This window comes from Manacus vitellinus, unplaced genomic scaffold, assembly GCF_001715985.3.
Source record: "Manacus vitellinus isolate BGI_N305 unplaced genomic scaffold, ASM171598v3 scaffold_84_pilon, whole genome shotgun sequence".
In the NCBI taxonomy this organism is placed as follows: Eukaryota; Metazoa; Chordata; class Aves; order Passeriformes; family Pipridae; genus Manacus; species Manacus vitellinus.
The window spans coordinates 127,987-151,763 of record NW_021940840.1 but is presented as its reverse complement, the minus strand read 5'-3'; the positions used below and the strand labels follow the sequence as shown (position 1 = coordinate 151,763).

The following is a 23,777-nucleotide window of genomic DNA, read 5'->3' as shown; positions in this document are numbered from 1 at the left end:
CAGGGAGGGCCCTGCCCTGGGGCTGGGACACAGCAGGGCTGGCACAGCCCAGGGGCCATTGGCCTCCTGCCCCCCTGGGCACACCCGGGCTCGTGCCCAGCACAAACCCCATCCCAGGCCTGGCCTGGACACATTCCACGTACTTCTCCTTCTCGATTTCCATGGACAGCCTCTTCATGTCCGTGTCCTTGAAGTCGAAGGACAGGCTCTCACTGATGAGGTTGAAGCTCGGCAGGTCTGCGGGCAGCGCCGTCGTACTGGAGTTCATGGACTGCTAAAGAGAGAGCACAAATTAATCACCCTGGGCCACACAAATGTTGCTACAGCAGAGGGCAAATCACAGCAACACAAGCCCAGTGTCCCAAGCACCAGATCAGCCTGGAGATCCCCCTGCTCCATTCCCAATTTGCTCCTTAGTTCAGAGCTATTGATCCTCTGGGACCTTGGTTCTTTGCAGTAATAAAGAGGAGACAAAACACCACCTGCCTTCAAAACCTATTGACAAAACTTGGTAAAATCGAGGTTTTATCACTGCTGTGCCACTTGGGAGTCATCTGACAGTTATTTACCATTAAATCAGGTTGATAAAGTTCAAGCTGTGAACAGGGGCAATGCAGGACCCCGTGTGACAGCAGAGTCCTGCACTCCACTGCTCCCCAATGTGACCCCAGGGATGCCATTCCAGCAAGGGCTGTGGAGATACACCAGCACATTTTCACCTTCTCAGCAATCTACAGTTCCAGGTGTTTAGGAACTGCTAGATCCAGTTGGAAATGTTGAAGTAACACAGGGAATCACTCCTACCCCACCCGAGCAAGGATCTGGTACTTTCTTCCTCCTGGAAATGCTGTGACACCCCCGCTGACACACACTGATTTTATCTTCCCATTAAACAAAAACGACCCTTCTATCCCTCAGTCAAAAACTCTGTCACACCTCTAATAAATGGGCTCATTAGGAGGAGAGGAGAAGCCTGATGGAGTCATTGCTCTGCTCCTAAGGAACTGTCGGATGAGGTGGCAAACAGGGCACACGTCAAGGGTGGCACAGCGGCATCAGGTGGGGCTGAGTCACAGCTGCTGCCAGCCTGCTTAGCCCTCCTTTTGGGATGTGAGAAATCCAGCACCCAAAAGGTCCCACACCTCCCTGCTGGATGCTCCTTCTTGCTTTAAGGGGTTCCTGTAACAAAAACAAGGTGCCACACCATGGATGGCACTGCTGGGTACCTGTCCCGACAAACGACCCCTCGAGCTTCAGCTGCTTCTTTCCTTCCCTCCTTTCTCCTACTTGGGATCCTCCAGGCACTGTTTGCAGCTAGGTGTGCTTCAACAAGACCTGCTAGCACTGGGGTGACAGATTTACTCTGCACAATAACCTGGCTCTTCCCTCACCACCAGCCTGGAATTCACAAACAGCCAGGGCTCATTCCCAGCTTGCTTTCTCTGGATAAACCTTAAAGGGACAACACTTCATCCACCTGCAGAGCTGGAACACAAACACCTGGTACAAACATAAACAAGGCAGCACCTAAAACTGCACTTGGCCTGGCTGGAGCATTCCAGGTGAGTTAAGACCCACATGACAAGGAAACTCAATTCCTTACTCCCCTGCTTGAACGGAACACAAGCACATTAATTCTGGAGCCAGCGCTGGAAGGGACAGCTCAGTCCCTAAATTCCAGTCTCCGAGGGAAGGGGACAGGTCTGCCAAAGCACTTAACTGATTTAAATACTTGCATCCCATTGACATTCAAGTCCCTTCCCTGTAAGGCACACAGGTGTTCCCAAAGCCCTTCCCACGTGAGGCTCTCCCATCCCTGCTGTGCAGGGAGCCAGGAGCATCAGAGCCTGCTGGCCTTCAAACGACCTTTAGCTTGGTTTTGTTTCAGCACAAGCTTGTTGAGTTTTGTTTTTAAAACCCCACAAACAGCAGCAGGAAGAGTTGAGCATGAATTTCAGTTGCTGCAGCCATTAAGTTTGGAGACAATTTGTCAGGGTCGCTACAGCCACTTCCCTTCCCTCGGCACCGCTCTGTCATGGAGCAGGGGAAAAATGGTGGAGAAGTCCAAGAGCAGCAGGAGTGAGGAAGAATAAGCAAAGAGCAAAGAAAGAGCAGGCTGAGGGTTTTCAAAGGCACAGGCTTGATATGTGGAGCAAAGCATTTAATAATCATGGAATGGTTTGGGTGGGAGGGGACCTTAAAGTTCATCCCATCCCACCCCCTGCCATGGGCAGGGACACCTCCCACTAGCCCAGGTTGCTCCAAGCCCCATCCAACCTGGCCTTGGACACTTCCAGGGATCCAGGGGCAGCCACAGCTTCTCTGGGCAACCTGGGCCAGGGCCTCCCCACCCTCAGAGAGAAGAATTCCTTCCCAATATCCCATCTCTCCCTGCCCTCTGGCAGTGGGAAGCCATTCCCTGTGTCCTGTCCCTCCATGCCTTGTCCCCAGTCCCTCTCCAGCTCTCCTGGAGCCCCTTTAGGCCCTGCCAGGGGCTCTCAGCTCTCCCTGGAGCCTTCTCTTCTCCAGGTGAACCCCCCCAGCTCTCCCAGCCTGGCTCCAGAGCAGAGGGGCTCCAGCCCTGGCAGCATCTCCGGGGCCTCCTCTGGACTCTCTCCAGCAGCTCCACGTCCTCCCTGTGCTGTTCCCAGGGCTGGAGGCAGCTCTGCAGGGGGGTCTCACCTGAGGGGGCAGAGGGACAGATCCCTGCTGCACCTTCCCTGCCATCTGCAGTTACCCTGGGCAGCTCTTGCAGCAGGTGCAGGGATTTTTAATCCAAGGGGCCATGTGGTGATAAAGGGGACACGGATCCTTTTCCGTATGTGTTTCCTCACCTGGAACAAACTGCATAACCCTGTTACTGCATGACAGCAATTTCCTACTGTTAATAAAGGCAAGCCCCAGGCTGACAGCAGTCATCCCTCTGGTCCCTCTGGAATACAGAGCGAGACAGCAGATCCAGGGGAGGCACAGAGCGAGGCAGGAGGTTTCCCCCGCAGGGAGAGCTCCTCCTGTTGCTGCCACTGCACTGCTCCAGAATTTGGGAAAGCCCAGAACAGCCACTCACTGCTTCCAGGGGATTAGAAGAGGGATGACTGCCTTTCTCTGGCCAGGAGTGGCACCTGAAGGGCAGTGAAGGAGCCGAAGAGCCGCTGCCAAGTCCGTAAGGAATGAATTGTTCTCCAAGCCCTGATGGCCCGAGACTCGGATCCACGTCTTATTCCTCATGCATCACCCACCAGTGACATCATAAAAGCAGCCTGGGCTCCAAGGACTAAAAAGACACTGAAACAAGCTTTAAAGAACCACGGTTGGAGACCGGAAAGTTAAAAAATACATATATTTAACTGCTTCTTGCCTTTGCTGCAGCACAGAGTCAATGGTCGGACTCGATCCCTTAAAGGTCTTTTCCAACCTAAATGATTCTGTATCCATCCACTCCCCCCTTCCTCTCCTGCTCTTGTTCCCCACCAAGGGAAGTCCTGCTCAGCTCCCAGTGCCAGGGGACGACACAGCAGAAGTCTGGGCTCATGGAAAAGAACAAGCCCGATGTTACACCCTCCGTAAGGGACGGAGGAGCTGGAATCCTGCACCGTGTGGCAGAGCTGCCATCTACCTGAGGGACACAACTTCCCAAAACCAGCTTTCAAAACAGGTTCCCTCCATGTTCTGGCAGGGGAGGAGGCTCCCCCCAGTCCAGGGAGGTGTAATAGGGGATGGAAGAGCCCAGAAAGGTGTCGTTACCTGGATAAAGACATGCTGGTCACACCAGTCTCCCCTTGACCTTGGAAAACAACAGGCGTGGAGTCTGAGCAACACAGCACAGGGAGATGGGCAGGAGGAGCAGCAGCTGCACAAGGGGACCCTGACACTCAAATGGGGAGAGGATAAAAGCAAGTCCCTTCCCTCCTGGCACTGGCAGCCGTGTCTGGAAGGCCAAGGCTCTTTAGGGAAGGGAGAGGACACAGCCCCATGTGCCTGGAAGCGACAGTTCTGTGTGAGCTGCCTCCAGGCAGATGCAGCTGGAGGGGTGGAGCTGAGCTCCAAGCAATCCCACAACATTCCCACTAATGAGGCAGGAACAGAGCCACCCAGCTGCTCCCCAGCACCGGGATTTCAGCAGGGGCTCTGCTGGTTTGAGGAAGGATGAACATGGCAGCACGAGGGAACGTGGATGTGCAAGAGCTGCCCAAATTCCACGCTGGGTTGGTGCAGCCACACAGCAGAATTCCAGCGAGGACACCCCTCCCTGTGCAAAGTTAAACCCAGAATTAAAGAGCTGGTGCATCCCAGATTCCCAGTGAATTGTTAAATATGGAGCACTCCAAAGCTGGGCTTTATCCAGCACTCACTTGACTGAGTGTCCCGTAGCCGAGAGCAACTGATTATTTCCCATCACCGTTATTTTTAACAGCTTCCAAATATTCCTGCAGGGAACTCCAGAGAATAGGGATGAAAAGTTGCTTCATCTCAATCCCTCTCCAATCTGCTCCTCTAAAGTTTCCAGAGCAGGAGGAAGGAGCCTGCAGGTACAAATCCAACCCTCAGTGCTGGCGGGTCCGTAACTCCCACGAACGTCTGTCGAGCCTATTCCTGATGCTGCCGAGCAATTCCCTGTTCCCAAGCCAGCCAGGCAGCAGCTCTGGCAGGTGTGAGCTGCAGGGAGGGGGCACCTGATGGGGTCTGCAGGTACAATTAGGGAAGCAGAGGAAAGGAACTGCCAGACAGATCAGAACAATGGTCACTTAGTCTGGCGTTTCAGCCCCGGCAGGCACCGGGACCAGATGCTTGGGAGGAAGGTGTGAAATCCTCTTAATGGGCAATTATGGAATAATCTCTCTTCGAGGAAGTTTTTTTCCAGCACATAAAGGTCCAGTTTATGCCCAGAGGATGAATTTAACAGGTTCTGAACAATGTTTATCCCACCTAACAAGAATAAGGACACACTTAACCCTATTTTAAAGGCTATTGCTGAGCTGGTGCTCTCCACACGTGCTGGCAAAACACAGCTCTGACGTGGCTGTTTAAATTGGTTTAAAATTTGCTGCTTTAATTTCAGCAGCAGCTCCTTTGCTCTCGTAGCAAGAGGTGGGTGGGAAACAAAAAAAGAGCAAAGTGATGTTGTGCTGGATGAGGCACCGGGATGAAAAGGGCAAGGACTGCTCAGGGTTTCTGAGCAGCACTGAGGCAGCTCAGCCCATCCGTGGATGGGATGGAGAACTCTTAGATCTGGAGATGGATATCTGGAGAATTCCACAGCCTCCAGGCTGTGGAGGAGGGCATGTTTAGGGGCTGGGAACTGGGGAATACAATCCAGATCTCTCTTACTGTGTAGGATGACTTGCTGGTGATCTCCAGGAGCTTCTGCTTCGCTCTCCGCTCCGACTCACGAGCCTCCTGAAGGTCCTGCTTGAGCTGATCTGCCTCCTTTGCCCTGCAAAGACAAGCAGCAAACAGCAAATATCACATTGGAGCTGAGAGGAATGAGCAGATGGAAAAGCAGGATCACAGTGCAGGTGTGGAATTGGCTGGGATTTGTCCTGCAGCAAGACCTGAACAAAGAAACCATTTGAGGAGGGGAAATGGCAGAACCTCTGACTCTGTGGGACCCAAATCCAAGCCATGGAAGGGCAGCTCCGAAATGGGCTCTGTGTGAGCGTCAGTGAGTGAGGCTGAGGGCTGAGAAGGGTGCTAAGGCAGCAATTCCAGAACCAGTATTTACCCTCGAGGCTTATGGAACCCCTAGAAGGAAAAAGCCAAAGGAGGGAAGGACGATTTCTCTGCTGGATTGAGATTTTAGTGGAGGCTTCACATGACAGAGAACAAGGCAGGAAGAGAAGGACAAGGACAGTGCTCATCCAAGCAGAAGGGCTGGCACCAGGCAGGCTCTTACAGGGAAAGGAGTAATCAGTTGGAAGGAAACAAGACTGATCTTTTACTTGCTCACTACCAAATGCACCGTGGGACCTGGGCTCAGCTTTTAACAAGGAGCAAAGACTCCAAGAGCTGGGGAGAGCTCCAGGCTAACCTGGAACAGGGCTCACGGCTGGGAAGGAGAACTGAACAACTGAGAGGCAAGTAGAGGAATAAAGAGAGAATAAGGAATGGAGATCTACCACCCAGGGGAAAAACCAACCCCAGGTGCTATGAATGGTGTCAAAGAATTTGGGGAATGCAGGGGAGGGTTGCAGAAAGCACCCAACAGCAGAGAGGCTTTTGGAGAGGGGGACAGGCTGGGCCACAGGGCTATTTGCTGTGAGGGAGACCGAGAGCTCCCTGCACACCACTGGAGGGATAACTCCGGGCAGGAGCTCCTCCTGTCCCATTGGAGGGACAACTCCAGGCAGGAGCCCCTCCTGTCCCACTGGAGGGACAACTCCAGGCAGGAGCCCCTCCTGTCCCATCGGAAGATAACTCCGGGCAGGAGCTCCTCCTGTCCCATCAGAGGGATAACTCCAGGCAGGAGCTCCTCCTGTCCCATTGGAGGGATAACTCCAGGCAGGAGCCCCTCCTGTCCCATTGGAGGGATAACTCCAGGCAGGAGCCCCTCCCAGCTAAGGCAGAAGGGGTGGGAAGCCAAGCAGAGGCAGCTGGAAGGTTGTACCCTCTGACCTCCTCTCCGACTCCTCGGCCATTTTCAGAGCCAACATCTCAGCCTCCAGCACCTTCTGCTCCATCAGCCGCTTCTCCTCCTCGGTCCGGATGGCCGTGGCCTTGATCCGCTGCATCTCCTGCTCGGCCTCCGCCGCCTTCTGCGCCAGCAGCTTGGCCTCCTCCTCCGTGATCTGGGCCTTCTCTGCCAGCAGGTCTGCTGTCTCCTCGGACCTCATCTGCCAATGCAGGCACATGAAGCCTTTTATTGCACTCCGTGTCCCCCCAAATGTGCTCACAGCCCCCGGGGCAGGGCCGGGAGCTGCCGACACGCTCCATAGAACCCCTCCCGTCCGTGACAGCCCGCTGCCAAGGCCTGCACGGGGCCAGGCTCTGTCCCAAATCATCCTCTTTGTGCTCCTCCCAAGCAGCCCAGCAGGATGGAACAGCTCCATCCAGCCTCCTGCTCACTGTGCACTGGCAGCAGTTTGGGAGCAGCCACAGTCACAGTGCACTTCCAAAAACACTTCCACAGTGGAAAGAGTGAGGAGCAGCTGCAGTGCCTCGGGAAACAGCCTCCCAGGGACCTACCAGAGCCTCGTTGGCCATTGTTGCCTCCTCCTTTAACTGCATCAGCCTCCTCTCCAGCTCATCCCTGGTCCTCTCAGCCTCTTCTCTCATTTGCTTCTCACGCGCCAGGCGCTGCCGTTCCATCTGGGAAGAAGGGATTGGGGAAAGTGAGGAGAACAACACACGTTAGGAAGGCTTTCCATGGATGAGAAAGGGTCACAGGTGGGGGAAGGAGCACAGGGCTGTGCTGCTGCCTCCTCTCTGCTTATGGACATGGGGAATGTCCCTGGATTGGGGTGACCTGACCATAGAATAGAATCATGGAATCAGTTTGGTTGGAAAAGGCCTCCAACATCATGGAATCAAACCACTCCCCCAGCACAGCCAAGGCCACCACGTCCCCCAGTGCCACATCCACATGTTTTCTGAACACTTTCAGCGATGGTGATTCCATAACTGCCCTGGGCAGGCTGTTTGATGCCCCCTGCTCTCTTGAAAAGTGCCCTTCCAGAGACAATTCCCATCCTCTGACCAGGCTGTCACCCACAGCGTGGCCATGCCTGGCAGGTGATGATGTCCCCTGACAGTGCCCTAGGCCGAGTCACAGGGTAGACCTGGACAAGAGGGGTCCAAGCTGTGTCTGGAGTTTCTCTCTGCAGGGCTGGGCTCAAGGGTTTGGGTTTGCCTGAAGCAGGGAAAGCAATTTGATTTGAAGGGCAGTCCGAGGGCACCTTCCACACATCCAACACAGGCCCAGCCCAGGGCAGGAGGCTGAAGGACCTTTTGCTCAGCCATCTAAGCCAGCACGCTGCAACCTTCCCTTCCACTCCTCTGGAGGGAGGTCACACAGAGAGCAACCACCCCTGGCAATTCCTGCACACAATAAACCCTCCCCCTCCATCTCAGCTTCCAGGAAACAGCTGCTCTTCACCAGGGGAAGATCCAAGCCACCAGAGCCTGCCAGCTCTTCCCAGAAGTGCTGCTGTGCCCAAGGACTGCCTCTCCACCAGCCCAGCGCCCAAGGGAGCCATCGGGCTAATTAACACGCCGAGTTTAATCCCTCCAATCCTGCAGGGATGGGCATCATAAATATCCACGCCACAGCCAGGGCAGGAGACCTGCTGGGTTTAATAAGGGAAGGAAGTGTGACAAGCCACATTTCTCTGCTCCTTGGAGCCCAGCTGTGCTCTGAGAGCGGGACGCCCACTGCTCCAACCGTTCTGCTGCCTTCCATTAAAGGTTCCCCTCATTAATTATCATTATAATCTGCATCCCGCTCGGGACTTCCATTAACAAGAATTCCTGGTATAAAAGGATTATCTGGAACCAGTTAGCAACTGTGGGAGGGAGGAGGAAGCAGAGGAGATGGTGGCTGGCTCAGGAGAGGGAAGCCAGCCCAAGCAGGAGCCTGACCTTTCCATGGAGCCCAAGTGCTCTGGATTTGGGAGCTCAGGTGAAGTGTTAAGTTGCTGCTTCCTCAACTCTCCCAGGAGCCCAGATAAGCACAGGATCTCAGGTCTTGCTGGAGTTACCCAAATACATCAAAAACTCACAAGACTGGTAATCCTAAAGACTCCTGGAATCATTAAGGTTGGAAAAGCCCTGTAAGATCAAGTCCAACCATAGCCCAGAATCACTGTGTACCCACAAAACCCCAAGTGTCACATCCACTTCTGAACACTTCCAGGGATAGTGACTCCACCACTTCCCTGGTGCTGCACTAATGGTCCAACTTGGTGATCTTAGAGGGCTTTTCCAACCTTAATGATTCTATAAAGCCAAGTTCTTACTGACCAGAGGAATCCCTGTGGGAAACAAGAAGCTCCCCCTCCCCAGAGGAGCTGGCCAGGTTACCTTGTAGTGACTCACATCCTGCCCCCTCCTGCCACCCCACAAGCTACAGGAGGGACAACTGCTTTGGGAGCTGCCTGAAGGACAAGTCACATCCCATCTCCAGGCCAGCTGAGCACCTCAACACCGAGCCCAGCACCTCAGGAGGTGCTTTCAAGACAAGCCACATCCCATCTCCAGATCAGCTGAGCACCTCAACACTGAGCCCGACACCTCAGGAGGTGCCTGAAGAACAAGGCACATCCCATTTCCAGGCCATCTGAGCACCTCAACACCACACAAGCACCTCTGTGGACATGCTCACACCCAACACCATATCAGCCCTGTGAGCACCAGGCCCTCCTGGTTTCTCCTGCTCCGGGTTCTCCCGCTCCCATGTACTGGCTTCACTGCCTGCAGGGCCATTTATATTCCGAGCACCAGCGCCCCGATTAGCTGTGTGGGTTTCAGTGAGTAGAGAAGGTCCACGAGCAGAAAACAATGATTCATACAATTCAATTTGCTGATCTCTGCTCGTCGGCCACACGCCGCTGCCTCCGCCGTGACCCGCGGCTCGGAGAGGGGCCGGGCACGGCATTAACATGCAGGCGGCACGGCCCGGCCCGGCGGGGGCATTCCATCACCCTGCAATTAGGGAACGAGGGAGGAGAAGGGCTCAGCTCCCCCTCACAGCCCCCTGCTTGAAGTACAAGTGACCTCCCCGGTTTTTCCGGCAGGAAAACACTTGTAGACGCCCAGAGCAGCTTCTCCCTCCCGGCCTCCCCGTTTTGGTCCCAGGCTGGGGGATGGACTCAGGGGGCCATCAACCTGCAGAGCCAAGCTGAGAATGACTGCTGAGCTGGGAGCAGGCTACCAAAAAATGTTCAGCTGGACCTTCCCTCAAAGGTGCTTTGATGTCATTCCAGAGACCGTTCATCTGCATTCCTGATTTTGGCTCACTGGTTATGGGAGATGTGGCTCACCTGCTTCCTGGCCTTCTCCTCCCTGGCCTGTGCTTTCATCTGCTGGACCTCCAAGGAGTCTGCCTTCCTCCTCCTCATGAAGAGGTCGTGGTTCCCAATGCACAGCTGCAGGATCTGTTCCAGTCAGGGGTGAAGAGCGGAGAGAAACAGCTGTACACATGTGATGGCAAGGAGGTGGTTTGTATTCTTGACACACACAAACACTAGAATTGCTTTGATTTGGTGCTTGTTAGTGCTTCCACCCACTGCTCTCAAACCCTGTGAGCTCTCAGGAGGGGCAGGGAGCCAAGTCCCACACCAAACACCGGCTCCTGGGTAGCAGCTCTCTGCAGAGACCAATTTTCTGCGCCTCCAGCACAGCACAGCTCTGGCGTGTTTTATACCCACCCTAAAAAGGCAAGAGGCCAAATAATGAAATAAGAACTTCTCCAGCTCTGCCCGGTTCCCTGCTCTCACTAAGCCCCTTCTTTAGGCTCAAGATGAACTTGTGCCTCCTCCCAGCTGCAGGTTCAAAGCACTGAGATTAAAAGATAAATTAAAAGGAGGAAAACCACTTTTCATCTTGGAAAAACAGAAGGCTTATCAAAAACTTCCTTGGACATCTTCAGATAGCTTTGCTGAGGGGTTTTGAGCACCAGTGTAGTTCCCTCTGGTAAGGGAAGGGAGGTGGCAGTGCCAGAGGAGGTTTAGCACAGGGTGGGTACACAGAGGAGTGAAAGCTTATTTTGGCAATAAAAATAGAGTGCTAAACTCAGATTCTTTTCTAAAGGGCTGATTCACACATCCTTCTTCCATTTCATAGAATCCTAAAATGGTTTGGGTTGGAGGGGACCTGAAAGATCATCCCATGCCACTCTCCTGCCATGGGCAGGGACACCTTCCACTGTCCCAGGTTGCTCCAAGCCCCAGTCCAACCTGGCTTTGGATGCTTCCAGGGATGGGGCAGCCACAACCCAAGTGACAAATGACATTTCCCAAGCCTCAAATGACTTCTCTGGAGTGAGAGGAGTTTCAGCACAGTGAACCTGGTGAGTGCAGCGAATGAGGCCTTCGTGAGGAAGGCCTTGTGAGAAGCACAGGACAACCTCCAACCAGGACAGCAAAGATCCCTGTGTGACAACAGATCCACACCCAGAACAGCAGCTAAAGCTGGTCTCCAGCATGGATGCTGAACCCAGTGTAGCCCCCTCCATCCTTGTACAAGGAGAGTGTCCTCAGAGGGGGCCAGCCTGGGAAAAGCCAGGACTCTGGTAACGGTGCCTCCCAAAACAGGGAGAGCTACGACACAGGGAGGATGGAAAAGCTCCACAGGGAAGAAAGAGGATCTGAGCAAAGCTGGAGGTGATGACTACATTGTACCAAGTCAGCTGTAACCCAAGAGCTCAGAAAGGGAGCACAAAAACAGGGGAGGGGGGAGAGGTTCTGTGAAGGAGCTTGACTTGAGACTCCCCCTTATTTCCTAGAGGGAGCAGTAACTGCTACACCCCCTCCCAGCTCCAGCAGCTCCCTCTTGAAGGAAAAGCCTCAAGAGCTCGTTGTCTCACACTCTCTGCAGAACCCAGTGCTGCAGGCAGTAAAAATGACTGTCTGCACACTTACCAGCTTATTCACACGCAGCTTTGATGAATTGAATTTAAAAACATCAATCTTTTTGTCCAACGGCTTAATCGTAAACTGAAAAGGAAAAAATAAAGAGGGAGAGAGTTATCAGAGAGCGGTGCATTTAATAAAAAGGCAGCTATAAAACTCTCCCAGAGAGCTCTGGCTCGGAGGAGGCCGGCAGGGTCAGACACGCACAGCTCAGAGCCGGCCCTGTGGCTCCGAGCCAGGAGAGAGGACTCGCAGCAAAAGCGGCCAAGGAGACAACTGTTCCTCCCCTGGAAAAACGTGGGAGCCACAGGAGCCCGTGTCCTCTGCAGAGCACCCTGCAGAGGTGGGCAGGGACACAGGGCAAGGTGCTGCTCTCCTGGGAGAATCCCCAGCAGGAATTCAGGATGCTTGGAAAGGGAGGAAGAACCAGCTCAGCTGCCCGATGGATTCCCTGAACCACAGAGTTGTTAAGGATGGAAAAGACCTTTAAGATCATCAAGTCCAACTGTCAAACAGCACCACCATTAAACCACGTCCTCAAGTGCCACATCCACAGGTTTTCTGAACACTTCCAGGGATGGTGACTCCACCACCTGACCAACCTTTCAGTGAAGAAATTTTCCCTGATATCCAACCTAAACCTCCCCTGGTGCATCTTGAAGCTGTTTGATCTCATCCTGTCCCTTCTTCCTTGGGAGAGGAGCCAGATCCCCACCTGCCTCCACCCTCCTGCCAGGCAGTTAAAAGGGCAGGAGAGCTGCATTAGGAACACAGCAAGGAGCTGCTGCCCTTCCTGCTGCCACCTTACAAGAGCTCCCTGAAAGGATTTTCCATGCATTTTCTTCTCCAGAACTCATTTGTGTCACGAGCCTTCTCCACAATTCCAAACGTTATTCCCCGGCTCTAACTTGTATTCACACTCTGTGTGCCAAGCAAACAGCTCTACCCATGGCCTGGGATTCCCCTCTCCAAAAGCTCTCCCACAGCAGGTCCCTCAAGAGGACAGAGGTGGCATCAACAGCCTGGAGGGATTCAGGAAGACAACCCTGGATAGAGAGGGGCCTCAAAAGGGCACTTGAAGAGATGGAGTGCTCTGCAACACGCATTTGTCAGGAGACATGTGCATGTTCCATCTGCCCCCCACGGCACAGGGATAAGGGCTGAGGAGCTGGAGCAGGCTGAGTGTGTCCATTAGCACAGGGAGGTTTGTCATGCACTGCCCTGCCTGCAAAGGGCTCAAAGAACTTGTCCTGGCACTGCTTGGCTTTGGCAGTTTAAGAGCCAACCCTTTAAGGCTCTCACCCAGGCAGAGGTGTGTGGATGTCCCTGGATTCCGGCTCCGGCAGAACCAGTCACTTGGAGCAGCAGCAGGAATAAGGCAGGAGAGGAATTGCAGCTCCCCATAAACAGTCAATCTTTGTGAGGAGAGATAAACCCCTCTGTGGTGTCCAGAGCTGTCATTCCCAGCTCTTAGCCCTGTCTGCTGTCATGGCCATCTGATTATACAGGTGATTGAGCTGATGGAAGGGATCCATCCTTTTATCCCCAGAGGAAGCTCTGTTACAGCCTTGTGACAAGGCCTGGCTATGGAGGGGTCAGCCCCTGGATTTTGGAGGCTTCTCAGGCAGGGAAGCTTTGGAAGTCACTCAGTGCTGAGCTGTTTGTGGAGTTGTGAAGCTCTTTAAGGAGTCAAGCAAGTGAGGAGAATTCCAGCACAGTTTTAGTGCTTATAAAACGTCACAAGACATGCAATAAACGCAGCTGATGAGAAACCTTTAGCTGCTCCCCTGATCGATATCATGTTTAGATTAGAAAACCATTTTTAATTAAGAAGTTAATTCTCTTCCTTACCATGAAGGCAGCTGCTTTCTTTGAGCAGCTCTCTCAGACTGAAAACTGAACTGCTCAGTCCTCCCCCTCCACAGCCAATTCCACCGCTGTTCTCCACTGGGTTTGGGGGCCAACAATTCCAAATACCCATATTTAGACTCTGGGCTTAAATTACTCAACTTCCTAAAAAGATTCCAGCTGCTATGCCAAGCCCAACAGCCTGAAACTCCAGATGATGTAATGAGATGGCAAGAGCTCTTCTCCCCAGGAATACATCTCCCTGTATTCCATAATACAGAGTATATCCACAGTAATAAATACTGTAATATATTCAGTAAAGCAGAGGTTTTAACTTCTGAACTCTGATATTTGGGCTAAGCACATCAACAGCAATTTTGGGTTTTCGAAAAGATTACATGGAGGGTTGGAACGTTCTCTGAAACCAAAGAGGAGAACAGCTCCCAGGTGACCTCTGGCATGCCCACTCCTGCAAGGCTTCGGGAAGGCTTGGAATTAAGGTTTCAACTGGAGCAGCTGAGCTGCCCTTAGCTAAGCTGCTGAGAGCAAGCACAGCAGACAGAGAAGCCAAGGGAAATCATTTTAAATCCCAATCGTGCTCTTGCTGCTCTCAGGGAAGAGAGGAGACACATCCATACCTCTTTGTCGCTGTACGAGATATTCCGGATCTCGTTCCACGGGAAGGAGATTTTAGGGGTCAACCTGTTGTCTGGGTCATAAATGTGAAGCCCCAAGGCATCGACTCCAAGGAGCAGTTCCGTGCCCTTTTTATTCTACAGGAGGAAAGAGAAGAGCAGAAATCCCTTTTATCCCACTGAGAGGGCGAGCCACGAATCCCTGTTTCCTCCAGCAGCCAGCCCCGAGCAGTGACCCAGCACCGGCTGGCAGGAGAGCAGAGCTGGGGCTCCCCAGTGTGCCACAGCCACTTCCCAGCCCTCCTGGCTCTCCAGGGCTCCCCACCCTCAACTCGAGATGTGGAGACCAACACAAGAGCTGCACCAGCAGGAAAACACGACCCCCGGCTTCACTCACCCTGATGGCGAAGTAGTTCACGCCGTACATCTCCAGATCCTGGGCGATCTTCAGGTACTCCATCTCAGCCTCGTCTCTGCCGGGCAGGAACAGCGGGACAGTGTTTGGGAGGATCAGAGGGACGTGGCTGCTCCTGCTCATCCTAAGCACTCACCAGGCTTTAAAGCCTGGACTGTCTCTATCACACAGGTCAATCCTGTCTTTGCTGGCAGGATCAATAAAGTCCAACAGCAAAGCCCACTCGGCAGTCACCAGCATCTTAGTGGCTGTGAGATGCAGCACTCCAAGCCTGGCTTTGTCCACCTCCCAGTCCCTGCAGCATAAATAGGAAACCTCTGGCTGGGAGGTCCCTGTTTCAGATCCATCTGACTTTAGGTTTATCCCCCAAAAGGAGCATTTTGCCACCTGAGGCAGCAATAGGGTCTGAATCCCCATTCTTCTCCTGGCCCTGAAAGCCCTCACTGAGCATCATTCCTGAATCCTCTGGAGGACCCTGACAGCGACCAGGGGACAGCAGAGCCACCAAGAAAAGCCCTTTGCCCTCCATGAGGCTGCAGCAGAGGAGTGCTGGGATTAACCTGCTGGCAGCAGAGCTCAGCCATGGCCTGCCCAAGCTCCCCAGACCCCAGTGACTCCTCAGGGAGGGCTGTGACCCTGACCCACCAGGGCAGCACAGGCTCACCTCGCTCTGCCCCGGTGCTCCGCATACCAGGCCGTGATCCTTTCCTCCCACATCTCTGGAGTCATCTGGTACAGGTTTATCACCTGGGATGTGTGGGGAGACACAGACCAGGTCACACTGCTGCTCCTGTCTCTCAGCCAGCAAGCCAGAAGAAACCCAGCACCACATCCAACCTGCAGGCAGCTTGGACACCGACTCCTCTGAGCTCCTTACCCGCTTTGGAAGCAACTCCTCTTGTGCCAGGAAGCCTCTCTTGTGGACATTGGGATCATAATCACCATACTGGAAAGAAGCACAGACACAGTGCCCACCCCACATTAACAACCAGGCAAATCCAACTCCTCACCCTCACACATCCAGCCCAGGAGACAGCAAACACGGCCTGCTCACACCTCCCCTCATGAGCAGAGAACATGAGCTGCTCCTTACAGTTAATAACCTGATTTTCTTTGTCATTTCACTGCTAGTGGAGATGATCAGCCTCCTTCTACTCACGCAACGCAAGTGGAAGCAGAACAAAACCTCCCACTATCACAGAATCATGGCAAAAGTCCTCCAAGATCAAGTCCAACCTTTGACTGAATCCCAGTGTGGCCACTAAACCATGTCCCCAAGAGCCACATCTGCTCATTTTTAACACTCCCAGGGACGGTGACTCCACCACTTCAGCTGCCAACCATCATCAGCTGATGTCCACCATCAGTCAACCAGCTGGACTAGATGGTGGTTGTCTATTTTACTCTCATTACCACACCCTAATTAACACTTCCCCCAGTGCAGGGCAAGACTCTACACCTGAGAGGTCCTTGCAGTCCCACCGGTAGTGGAACAAGGAAATAAGATGTGGACAAAGACCTGTCCCCAAAACCTGATGGATAGCAGTGATTCAGATGAGGCAGATGGTGGTTTCTCTGTTGCTGCTCATCACCTTAATGAATAAGTATCAAAAAAATTAGAGGAGTTTGACAGACTCCTCTCAGGCAGGTGGTGGCTTTTCTGCCAGAGGGTCTGTTGCTCAACTGGGTCGAGGAATCCAATTCACATTTGCTAAGTGCATCAGTAATTACTGGTATTTGTTTAGATTTCCATCTCTTTGAGCAGCATATAAAGTGACTGAGAAATAAAACCGCTTATTAACAGACTGAGGAGCTGCGTGTCCCTGCGGTGCCTGTGAAAATGAATTTACCTCCTGCACGGCCTCAGAGGGCAGGAAACCACCAGAAAACGGCTCAAACAATCCAGCAAGTTCAAGAGAAGAGGAACAAAGGATGTGAGGCACATACAGGAGTGCTGTGATTTCCATTCACCTGGCAAACAGGACTTCTGCAGTGACAGCCCCCAATTACACGAGACACAGGGCGTTTGCTCGAGTCGCTTTGCAAAGGAGGCAGCCCTTCCCTCCCTGCTTCTCGGAGGAACCTCAGCTCAGGAAGTGCCAAACAGTGACAATTTTTAACACCAAGAGCAAGACACACATGGTGGTCATGTAACAAGTCGGGAAGCTTTTCATACCATCCTCCTCTTAACGCCAGAACCGTCACGTCGTACACCAAAACCGGAGCTCGGCATCAAAAGTCTACACACATCCCACCTCCCCGCCTGGGAGGCGACACGTGGGGATTAAAGACACAAATATTGATTTGGAGCCAATGCAGATCCAAAGGGAACATGTAACAACAACCAGCACTGACTCAGACTTCAATTAATAGAACAAAACTACCCCGGATTTCATCCAGGAGGGTGCTGAGCAGCGGCAACTCTCCGCCTTCCAAGGGCTTGGAGCCCCTCAGGATGCAGGTGCACATCCCTTGAACTCCCATCAAAAGGGGACAGCACCAAAAAGGTGACACTGGCAAATGAAACAACTCTAATAACCTTGGACAGGCAGCAAGCAAGTCATTTTTGGGTGATGAAAACAACAGCAAATAGGATTAAAGCGATTATTTTCTGTTGTGATCTACCGTGGAGATCCAAGACTAAGTCTGGATTATGAGACTTTTCATGTGCTGAAAAATGCTGCTGTATCCCAAAGGAATATTTGTACTGAGAGGGGAGTCTGGAAGAGAACATTAATTATTCACAAGTCAAAAATCAACAAATGGCTTAAGTATTGCAGAATCTGTTGGCTCAAATGATTCGGCAAACGTACTTCTAAAGACCTTTTCAATTAAATCATTACTTCCGAACTGTCATGGAATTTCAGCTCCTATTAATTGAACTATATGATTAATATTCATGGTTAGGGATGGAAGTTGCCTTTACCACATCCCTTTGTCTGGCTTAGATTGTCCTGGATAAACACAGCCATGCTCAGCTTCAAATAACGCCAAGTATTGCTTGTTTTGGGGGAAAATAATAATAATTAAAGAGCCTGTTGTTGTGCTACAAGATTTGAAGTGCTGAGAGAGCTGCAGCACGGCAGTGACCTCCATTTAAGGGGCAAAAAATAGAAGAACCTCCTGGATGTTCCCGGTTTTTTTTCCAGTTGATCCCACGTCTTTCCCAGCTATTTAAAACCTGAACCACCTCCAACCTCTGAAAGCAGTGTGGGTGGTTTGAACAGAGGGGAAAGCACATAGTAATTCTCCAAATGAACACAATGAGGGAGAAATAAACAAGCTTTTATTTTTATGACCCCCACGTTTCCTTTGTTATTGCAGGTCAGTGTGGATGGACCAACACCTGGCTGTCAGTAAATGGCTGCAGGATGCACACACACCACTGTGTCGGGCTATTATGCCCCTAATCATGCAAATCAACACGTTATTAGTGAAATTACTGTGCTCACTGCCCGCTCCTCTTGGCCAGGAAGGACATCATTATCCTATTTAAGTGGAAGGAGACGACCTGTAACATCTTTCTTCCCGGTTCCGTATCAAAGATGTGCTTTCAGCTTTCTCCTTTGCTGGGAATAAAAGCAGAAAAGGGAATCCCAGGCTGGAGAAAGCTGATGAAAAGCCCATCAGTGTAGAGCAGAAAAGTCATCCCTCTTCCACCTTCTCCTGCTCTTGGTGCAGAATGAAGGTTAGAAGTGCTCTGACTCCAGCTGACCCTTCCCGACGCCCGCGTGTGTCCCGTGTCAGCGGGAGCTGCGGGAGGAGAAAGGGGACGGCACAGCCGTCCTGGACCAAGTCACAGCCTGTTCCTGAGCACATGAGCAGGAGCTGTCCTGGCCAAGGGCTCACAGAGCTCAATATTTACCCAAGGGTTTATTCATTTTGGCAATAGGAGAAGTCCTCCCCGACGTATCCTCAGCTCGGCAGGTCAACGGAGACAACGCCAAGGAGGTGTTTACTCAGGAGCTCTAATAAGAGTGATGGATGTTTCACACAAGCAGAAACACTTCGAATAGCTACTTGTCCTTCCCTGGCTGATGAGCCTCTTGAACTCATGCTTTCATCAGTATTCTGGTTATGAGGAGAGAACACCCTTTTCTAGTAAGTTCAGACGTTTATCATCAAAGAACACCAGTACGTGGCACCCAGGGCTCTGTTCAGGCACCCAGGGCTTGTTCAGGCACCCAGGGCTTGTTCAGGCACCCAGGGCTCTGTTCAGGCACCCAGGGCTTGTTCAGGCACCCAGGGCTCTGTTCAGGCACCCAGGGTTCTATTTAGACACTCAGGGTTCTATTCAGACATCCAGGGCTCTATTCAAGCTCTATTCAATCCATGAGTGTGGATTGAAGGGTTACGAGGAAGATTATATAGGAAAAAACCAGCCTGGATCAGGCCCTCACGTGAGGTAAAGGGGCCAAGCCCCCTCCCTGCACTGCCAACAAAGGTGGTCCCCCAGACCTGTTTCTCCTGCACTGCTCCACTGCCGTGGTCCTTGAGGACAAGCCAGACCTGGGGCAGGGCCACCTGCCTGAGGTCCTGCGAGCCAAACACCTCCCAAAATCTGCCATCCAGAGTCGGAACCGCCCACGAGCCCCAGCGATAACGTGGCGGGGCTGAGCTCAGCCTGCAGGCACTGCTCTCCCCAGGACGTTATCCCTGCACACATAAACTGGAGATGAGCTCCAAGAGCTGCTAATTGAGCAGCAGGACATGCTGTGCATACACAGGGATAAATTACAGCCCCTGCTGCTGAACCTTGGGCTGCTCCCTCCATCCCAGGAGCCTCTCTGTCCCAGGCTGCTGCAAGCTGTCCAAGGCTGCACGCTCCAGACTGGAAAACAAGTGTTCTCTGGAATAAATGCTCAGCAAAACACACCAACTCTGGGCCCAGAGCAGAATTCAGCTCAGGAACAAGGGGGGCTCACTGAACACTGACTTCTCCCTCTGTGGGGTGAGGCCAAACACCCAAGATCACACGCAAGACAGAGGAAGAAGCCAGGAAAAGCCCTTTCCCGCTGTGATAACGTGGATGTGGGAAGCTCTAGCACTCAAACACAGTAATTATCACGATGACAAGCATTCTGGGGAACAGTGGAGCTGGGAGTCCCACGGCTGGCTTGCCTCCGGCTACAACGGAAAAGCAGGGAGGAGATCCAAAAAAGCTCAGGCTCAGGGAATTCTCCTGCTCCAGCACTAAGCCACACTCCAGCAGGCTCTGCAGCTCATGAACTGAGCACTTGCTAAAAAGTCCTGGAAAGAGAAAGTGAAAATCCATCCAATGTGTGGAGGCAGCCAGGAACCAGCCGTGCGGAGAGGGCAGCAGTGCTAGTGCAGCCCCCTCGCTTCCCAGGCTCTCATAACTTCCCCTGCCTTCCCCTTCCCAGGAAGTGGGTCCATCCCAAAGCACCTGGCTGCCCTGGGTCAACACTAACCCATCACCACCTCGAGGAGGCCTCGGGAGAACCCCCCAGTGCCCACCTTGGCTTGGACGGCGTAGGAGGCCAGCAGGACAGAAGCTTCAGGAGGACAGTAGATCTTCTCATCCAAAATCTGCTTCTTCACCTGCACCCGGAGCAGCAGAGGACAGAAAGCACACGTTAGTGGAGCAGAGCAGAGCAGAGCAGAGCAGAGCATGGCTGTCACAGCAGATGGCTGCAGTTTGTCTCAACTCGAGCTGTCACCCGCACACTTAACGATCTCCCAAACACTAATTACAGTCCAGGCCCGGCGTGTCTCGGAGAGGCTTTCACAGATCCCCTTCCTCAGGGTTGGGAGAACTAAATTTCTATGTGGGAAATGACAGAAACTCCATCCTGCTGCTAAAGGCAAGGAGGGGGAAACGTTCTGAATGTAAACACAGCGATAAAACCTCTTAAGGCACAAGCTGTGGATTGATAGGACATCCAGATACACTGCTGAATAAAACAGCAGCCGAGGCTCTGAGCACAGCCAGGCTTTGCTCGGGGATATTCAGCCTCATTGGGAGTCAGTGCTCACCTGTGCTCCAGGCTAATTCCCTGCCATCCCAGCCCAGCACGGAGAGCTGGGGGTCACCTCCGTGGCAGTGCTTTTAGCAGCAGGCAGAGCCCTGCTCACCCTCCCAGGAGAGCCAACGTGCAGGTCCCCGAAGCCACGGCTTTACCTCCCCGGCTGCTGTGCATTAAAAAATTAAACCTGTCATGTTCGATATTTTTTGGGTTTGCACACTTAATTTTCCTGATTAAAGATGGGGTGGGGGGAAAAAAAAAAAAAAAGCGGGCGATTTCCTGGGAGACTTAAATGGATTGTCAGAGATGCAGGAACATCAATTTGAATTTATAACGTGCTTTGAGTCCTCAAAGTTGGGTACGACATAATCACAGCAGATATTCTGCTGCATCAAGGTAAAAACCAGGAGAGTTTACAAGCTTATGTGTGCTCCTGCTTCTCAAACACTTTACAGGAGCCCAGGCTCCTCTCAGCACACAAATCCCAGCAGCAAAGTCACGGTCTGCATTTCAGAAAATGCAGCTTGAGCTGCTTCTCCTCTCTTGGTTTTCCTTCCGAAAGATGCCAACAGCATTTTTCCTCGTCATGGATAAAGCTCCTGGCAAATGAGACAGGTAGAAATAGCCCTACAGAGACACCAGTGCATGGGACAGAGCCTGGAAATTAGCAGGAACACTCTACATTTAGAATCCTTCAGCTCTGGAAAGCAAAGGTGGACTTTGGAAGAGTGAGGAGCACCAGGACAGTGAGGAGCTGGTGAGCTCACCTGGAAAGGGCAGAGCACCCTGCAGGCTACAGTGGTATTCCCAAGAGCTTCCAAATCCAGGCTGCCTCTACTTTTGTGTAACAAACATAAGATTTAGTGTCTTTTTTTTTTTTAAATTTTATAATTTATCTTCAAATTAACAGCCACAGAGCAGCTGAAACATCCCAACGAGTACCCAGGGTCTGACTTGGAGTGTCCCACTCCCTCTATCCATTCTTGACACAACTCTTCAAAGGTGTCAAAGAATGGATCTTGTGTCTGAAAGAAAGCTCCTGTGATAGCAGCTCCTTGTTCCCAGCCCAGCCACAGCATCCCCAGCTGAGCTGGCTCCTCAGGACACCAAGGTCTGTAGAGTACCTGAAATAAAAACCTGCAGGTGTGTTCACCACAGTGCTCAACAGAAGGGCACGAGCTCCCGGGTAGGTGGGACTGGGAGGTTCCCCCTATTTTTCCATCAAGAGCTGAGCTGCTGGGCTTTTCCTCTGCTCCAGTTCCCTGGAGGCTGTTTTGTGAGGAGGTGAGCTTTGCTGTACAGCCTGGGAACGAGCTGGCTGCACTCTGCTCTCCAGGATGAATTCCCCCTGCTCCACACAATGATGCCATCACGTCCAGAGGCAGCTGCCACCCCTCTGGTGATCCCACACCTGCAGAGGTGTCATCTGACAGATCCATGTCCCTGAGCCACCACCCACGGATATTCCAGATCACCTCATCATTCCTGACTGCCACTTCAGAGCTCTGGGAGTCTGGGCAGCTCTGACTGCTTCATCCAGACAAACCATCCTTCACCTATTTTAGGAAGTTTTTGCTGTTGAAAGCAAGTCCCTTTGGAGAGGTGTGAACATAAGGATGAGGAGCACACTCTGCTGACCAACTCTGACCCTGGAGCCTTCCGGCACTTCTCATCCTGCCTCCTTCTCCCTCGGGTTGGAAAACTGTACTGGCACGGCTCCTACCTGCAGGAAGAACAAGTGCTGGGTGATTTCCTGGACCAGTTCCTCCTCTGCATTCTCAGGATAAAATTTGGCCAGGAAGTGAAAGGTTTTGGGCTCCTCCGTTGGAACATCGTGATCCAGAACCTGTGGGATACAAGAGCCACTCAGCTTCTTCAAGACAAGACCCAGCTCCCTTCTGCTCAGATCAACACATCTTTTGTCAAACACTTTTAGACATTGAGAAGAGACCTAAATAGTTCAGACACTGTAGTTAAAAAAAGAAAACAAACATTTCTGACACTCCTAACGAGGCAAGGGAACAAAAAAGGCAGCAACAAACAGCATGAGAAATGAGACAGGGAAGGTTGATCCTGATCTGCTGTGTGCTCACTGCCTCTGCTGATCCTTGTGGAGCAATCCTGGACCCTGCTACGCCACCACCCGACTTTCTCCCTGTCTTCCTGTACCGTGTTCCTTCAGTGTTGTTTCTCACCTCCTTCCTGTTGTGCTGGCACTGCCCAGTTCAGATTCATGTTGGTTTAAAACCTTGGCATGAGAGGTGAGACCCCCAGACCTCCCTGGCTGTGGTGTTACACCCTTTGGCTGTGAACAGAAGCCCCTCCATCGCCTCCCTAAGCCACCCCAGAGACTCACATATTTGGGAAGCGTTTCCTCCCTTATCCCCATCTCCTTTGCACCCTGCTCTTCCTCCTCTTTGAACATCTCAGCAACCAAACAAGCTAAGAAGCAACTTCCCCTCTCCCCTAATAGTTCTGTGTTCGGGGGCACGGAGCAGAGATGTTTAGGCTCCATTTACACTGCAGTCACCCCAAAGTGCAGCAGCCCAGCATGGCCACCTCCCAAAACGCCTCAAGGGGATTCAGTGTGCACACTCTGAGGCCTCACAGCTCCCAGGGAGCTGGGCTGGGCACCTCTGCCAGCTTTTCTGACTTACAGACGCCACGGGGATGAGATTTAAATTCTCTATCCCAGTTCACCTCCACACCACCTCATGCATTCAAAACAAGAGGAAAGGACATTTTCCTTTGTCATCCCTGCCCATGGCAGGGCTGTTGGAACAAGATGATTTTTAAGGTCTCTTCCAACCCAAACCACTCCGTGATTCCCCGAACTTCGGTTCCAACCTTCTTGTCCATCTTGAGCCAGGCCACCGTGTCCTTGATGGTGTACTGGAGCCCGAAGAACCAGGTTTCCCGCAGCCCCAGCGTCCTGCACACCAGGTCAAACAGGTCCTTCCCTTTCCACTTCACCTGCAGGAGAGCCAAGAGGAAGCAGTTACAAAGGGGGGTTTCAGAACTTCGGCTCTGCTCAACCAAATGCACCGTTTTCACCTCACGAGGTCTTTCTTTGAGAGTGTGGAGAAGGCATTTGGTACGGGCACGAAAACATCCTAATAAAACACACTCACATCCTTCCATCTGATCTCATCTGCAGATCACCAGCTCCTCCCTCAGTAGGAAGCTGAGATGTGATTTCCACACTTCCCCAAAGAAAGACACTGTAAAGCCCCTGTTTGCTCCTCTGGTGACCCACTAACACTCAACAGAGGACCTAAGGGTGCATTTAGGCTGCTGTTGAGCTAACCTTTAGGTTCCTGACATGTTT

The 23,777-nt window shown here is 52.4% G+C and overlaps 1 protein-coding gene across 1 annotated transcript in view; it reads right to left on the bottom strand.

Annotated features, from left to right (window-relative positions):
* NF2 (neurofibromin 2) overlaps nucleotides 1-23,422 on the bottom strand; it is a 27,298-nt gene extending 3,876 nt beyond the window's left edge. Inside the window, exons 1-13 of the mRNA XM_029964911.1 lie at nucleotides 23,297-23,422; nucleotides 22,173-22,295; nucleotides 19,941-20,024; nucleotides 15,340-15,408; nucleotides 15,127-15,209; nucleotides 14,445-14,520; nucleotides 14,051-14,185; nucleotides 11,574-11,648; nucleotides 9,975-10,088; nucleotides 7,183-7,305; nucleotides 6,613-6,830; nucleotides 5,329-5,434; nucleotides 144-271 (exon numbers count right to left, since the gene is read on the bottom strand). Of these exons, the coding sequence (XP_029820771.1) occupies nucleotides 144-271; nucleotides 5,329-5,434; nucleotides 6,613-6,830; nucleotides 7,183-7,305; nucleotides 9,975-10,088; nucleotides 11,574-11,648; nucleotides 14,051-14,185; nucleotides 14,445-14,520; nucleotides 15,127-15,209; nucleotides 15,340-15,408; nucleotides 19,941-20,024; nucleotides 22,173-22,295; nucleotides 23,297-23,308 (1,346 nt within the window). The 5' untranslated portion in view covers nucleotides 23,309-23,422. The remainder of the gene's footprint in view (nucleotides 1-143; nucleotides 272-5,328; nucleotides 5,435-6,612; nucleotides 6,831-7,182; nucleotides 7,306-9,974; nucleotides 10,089-11,573; nucleotides 11,649-14,050; nucleotides 14,186-14,444; nucleotides 14,521-15,126; nucleotides 15,210-15,339; nucleotides 15,409-19,940; nucleotides 20,025-22,172; nucleotides 22,296-23,296) is intronic.
* Between the last annotated feature and the right edge of the window lie 355 nt (nucleotides 23,423-23,777).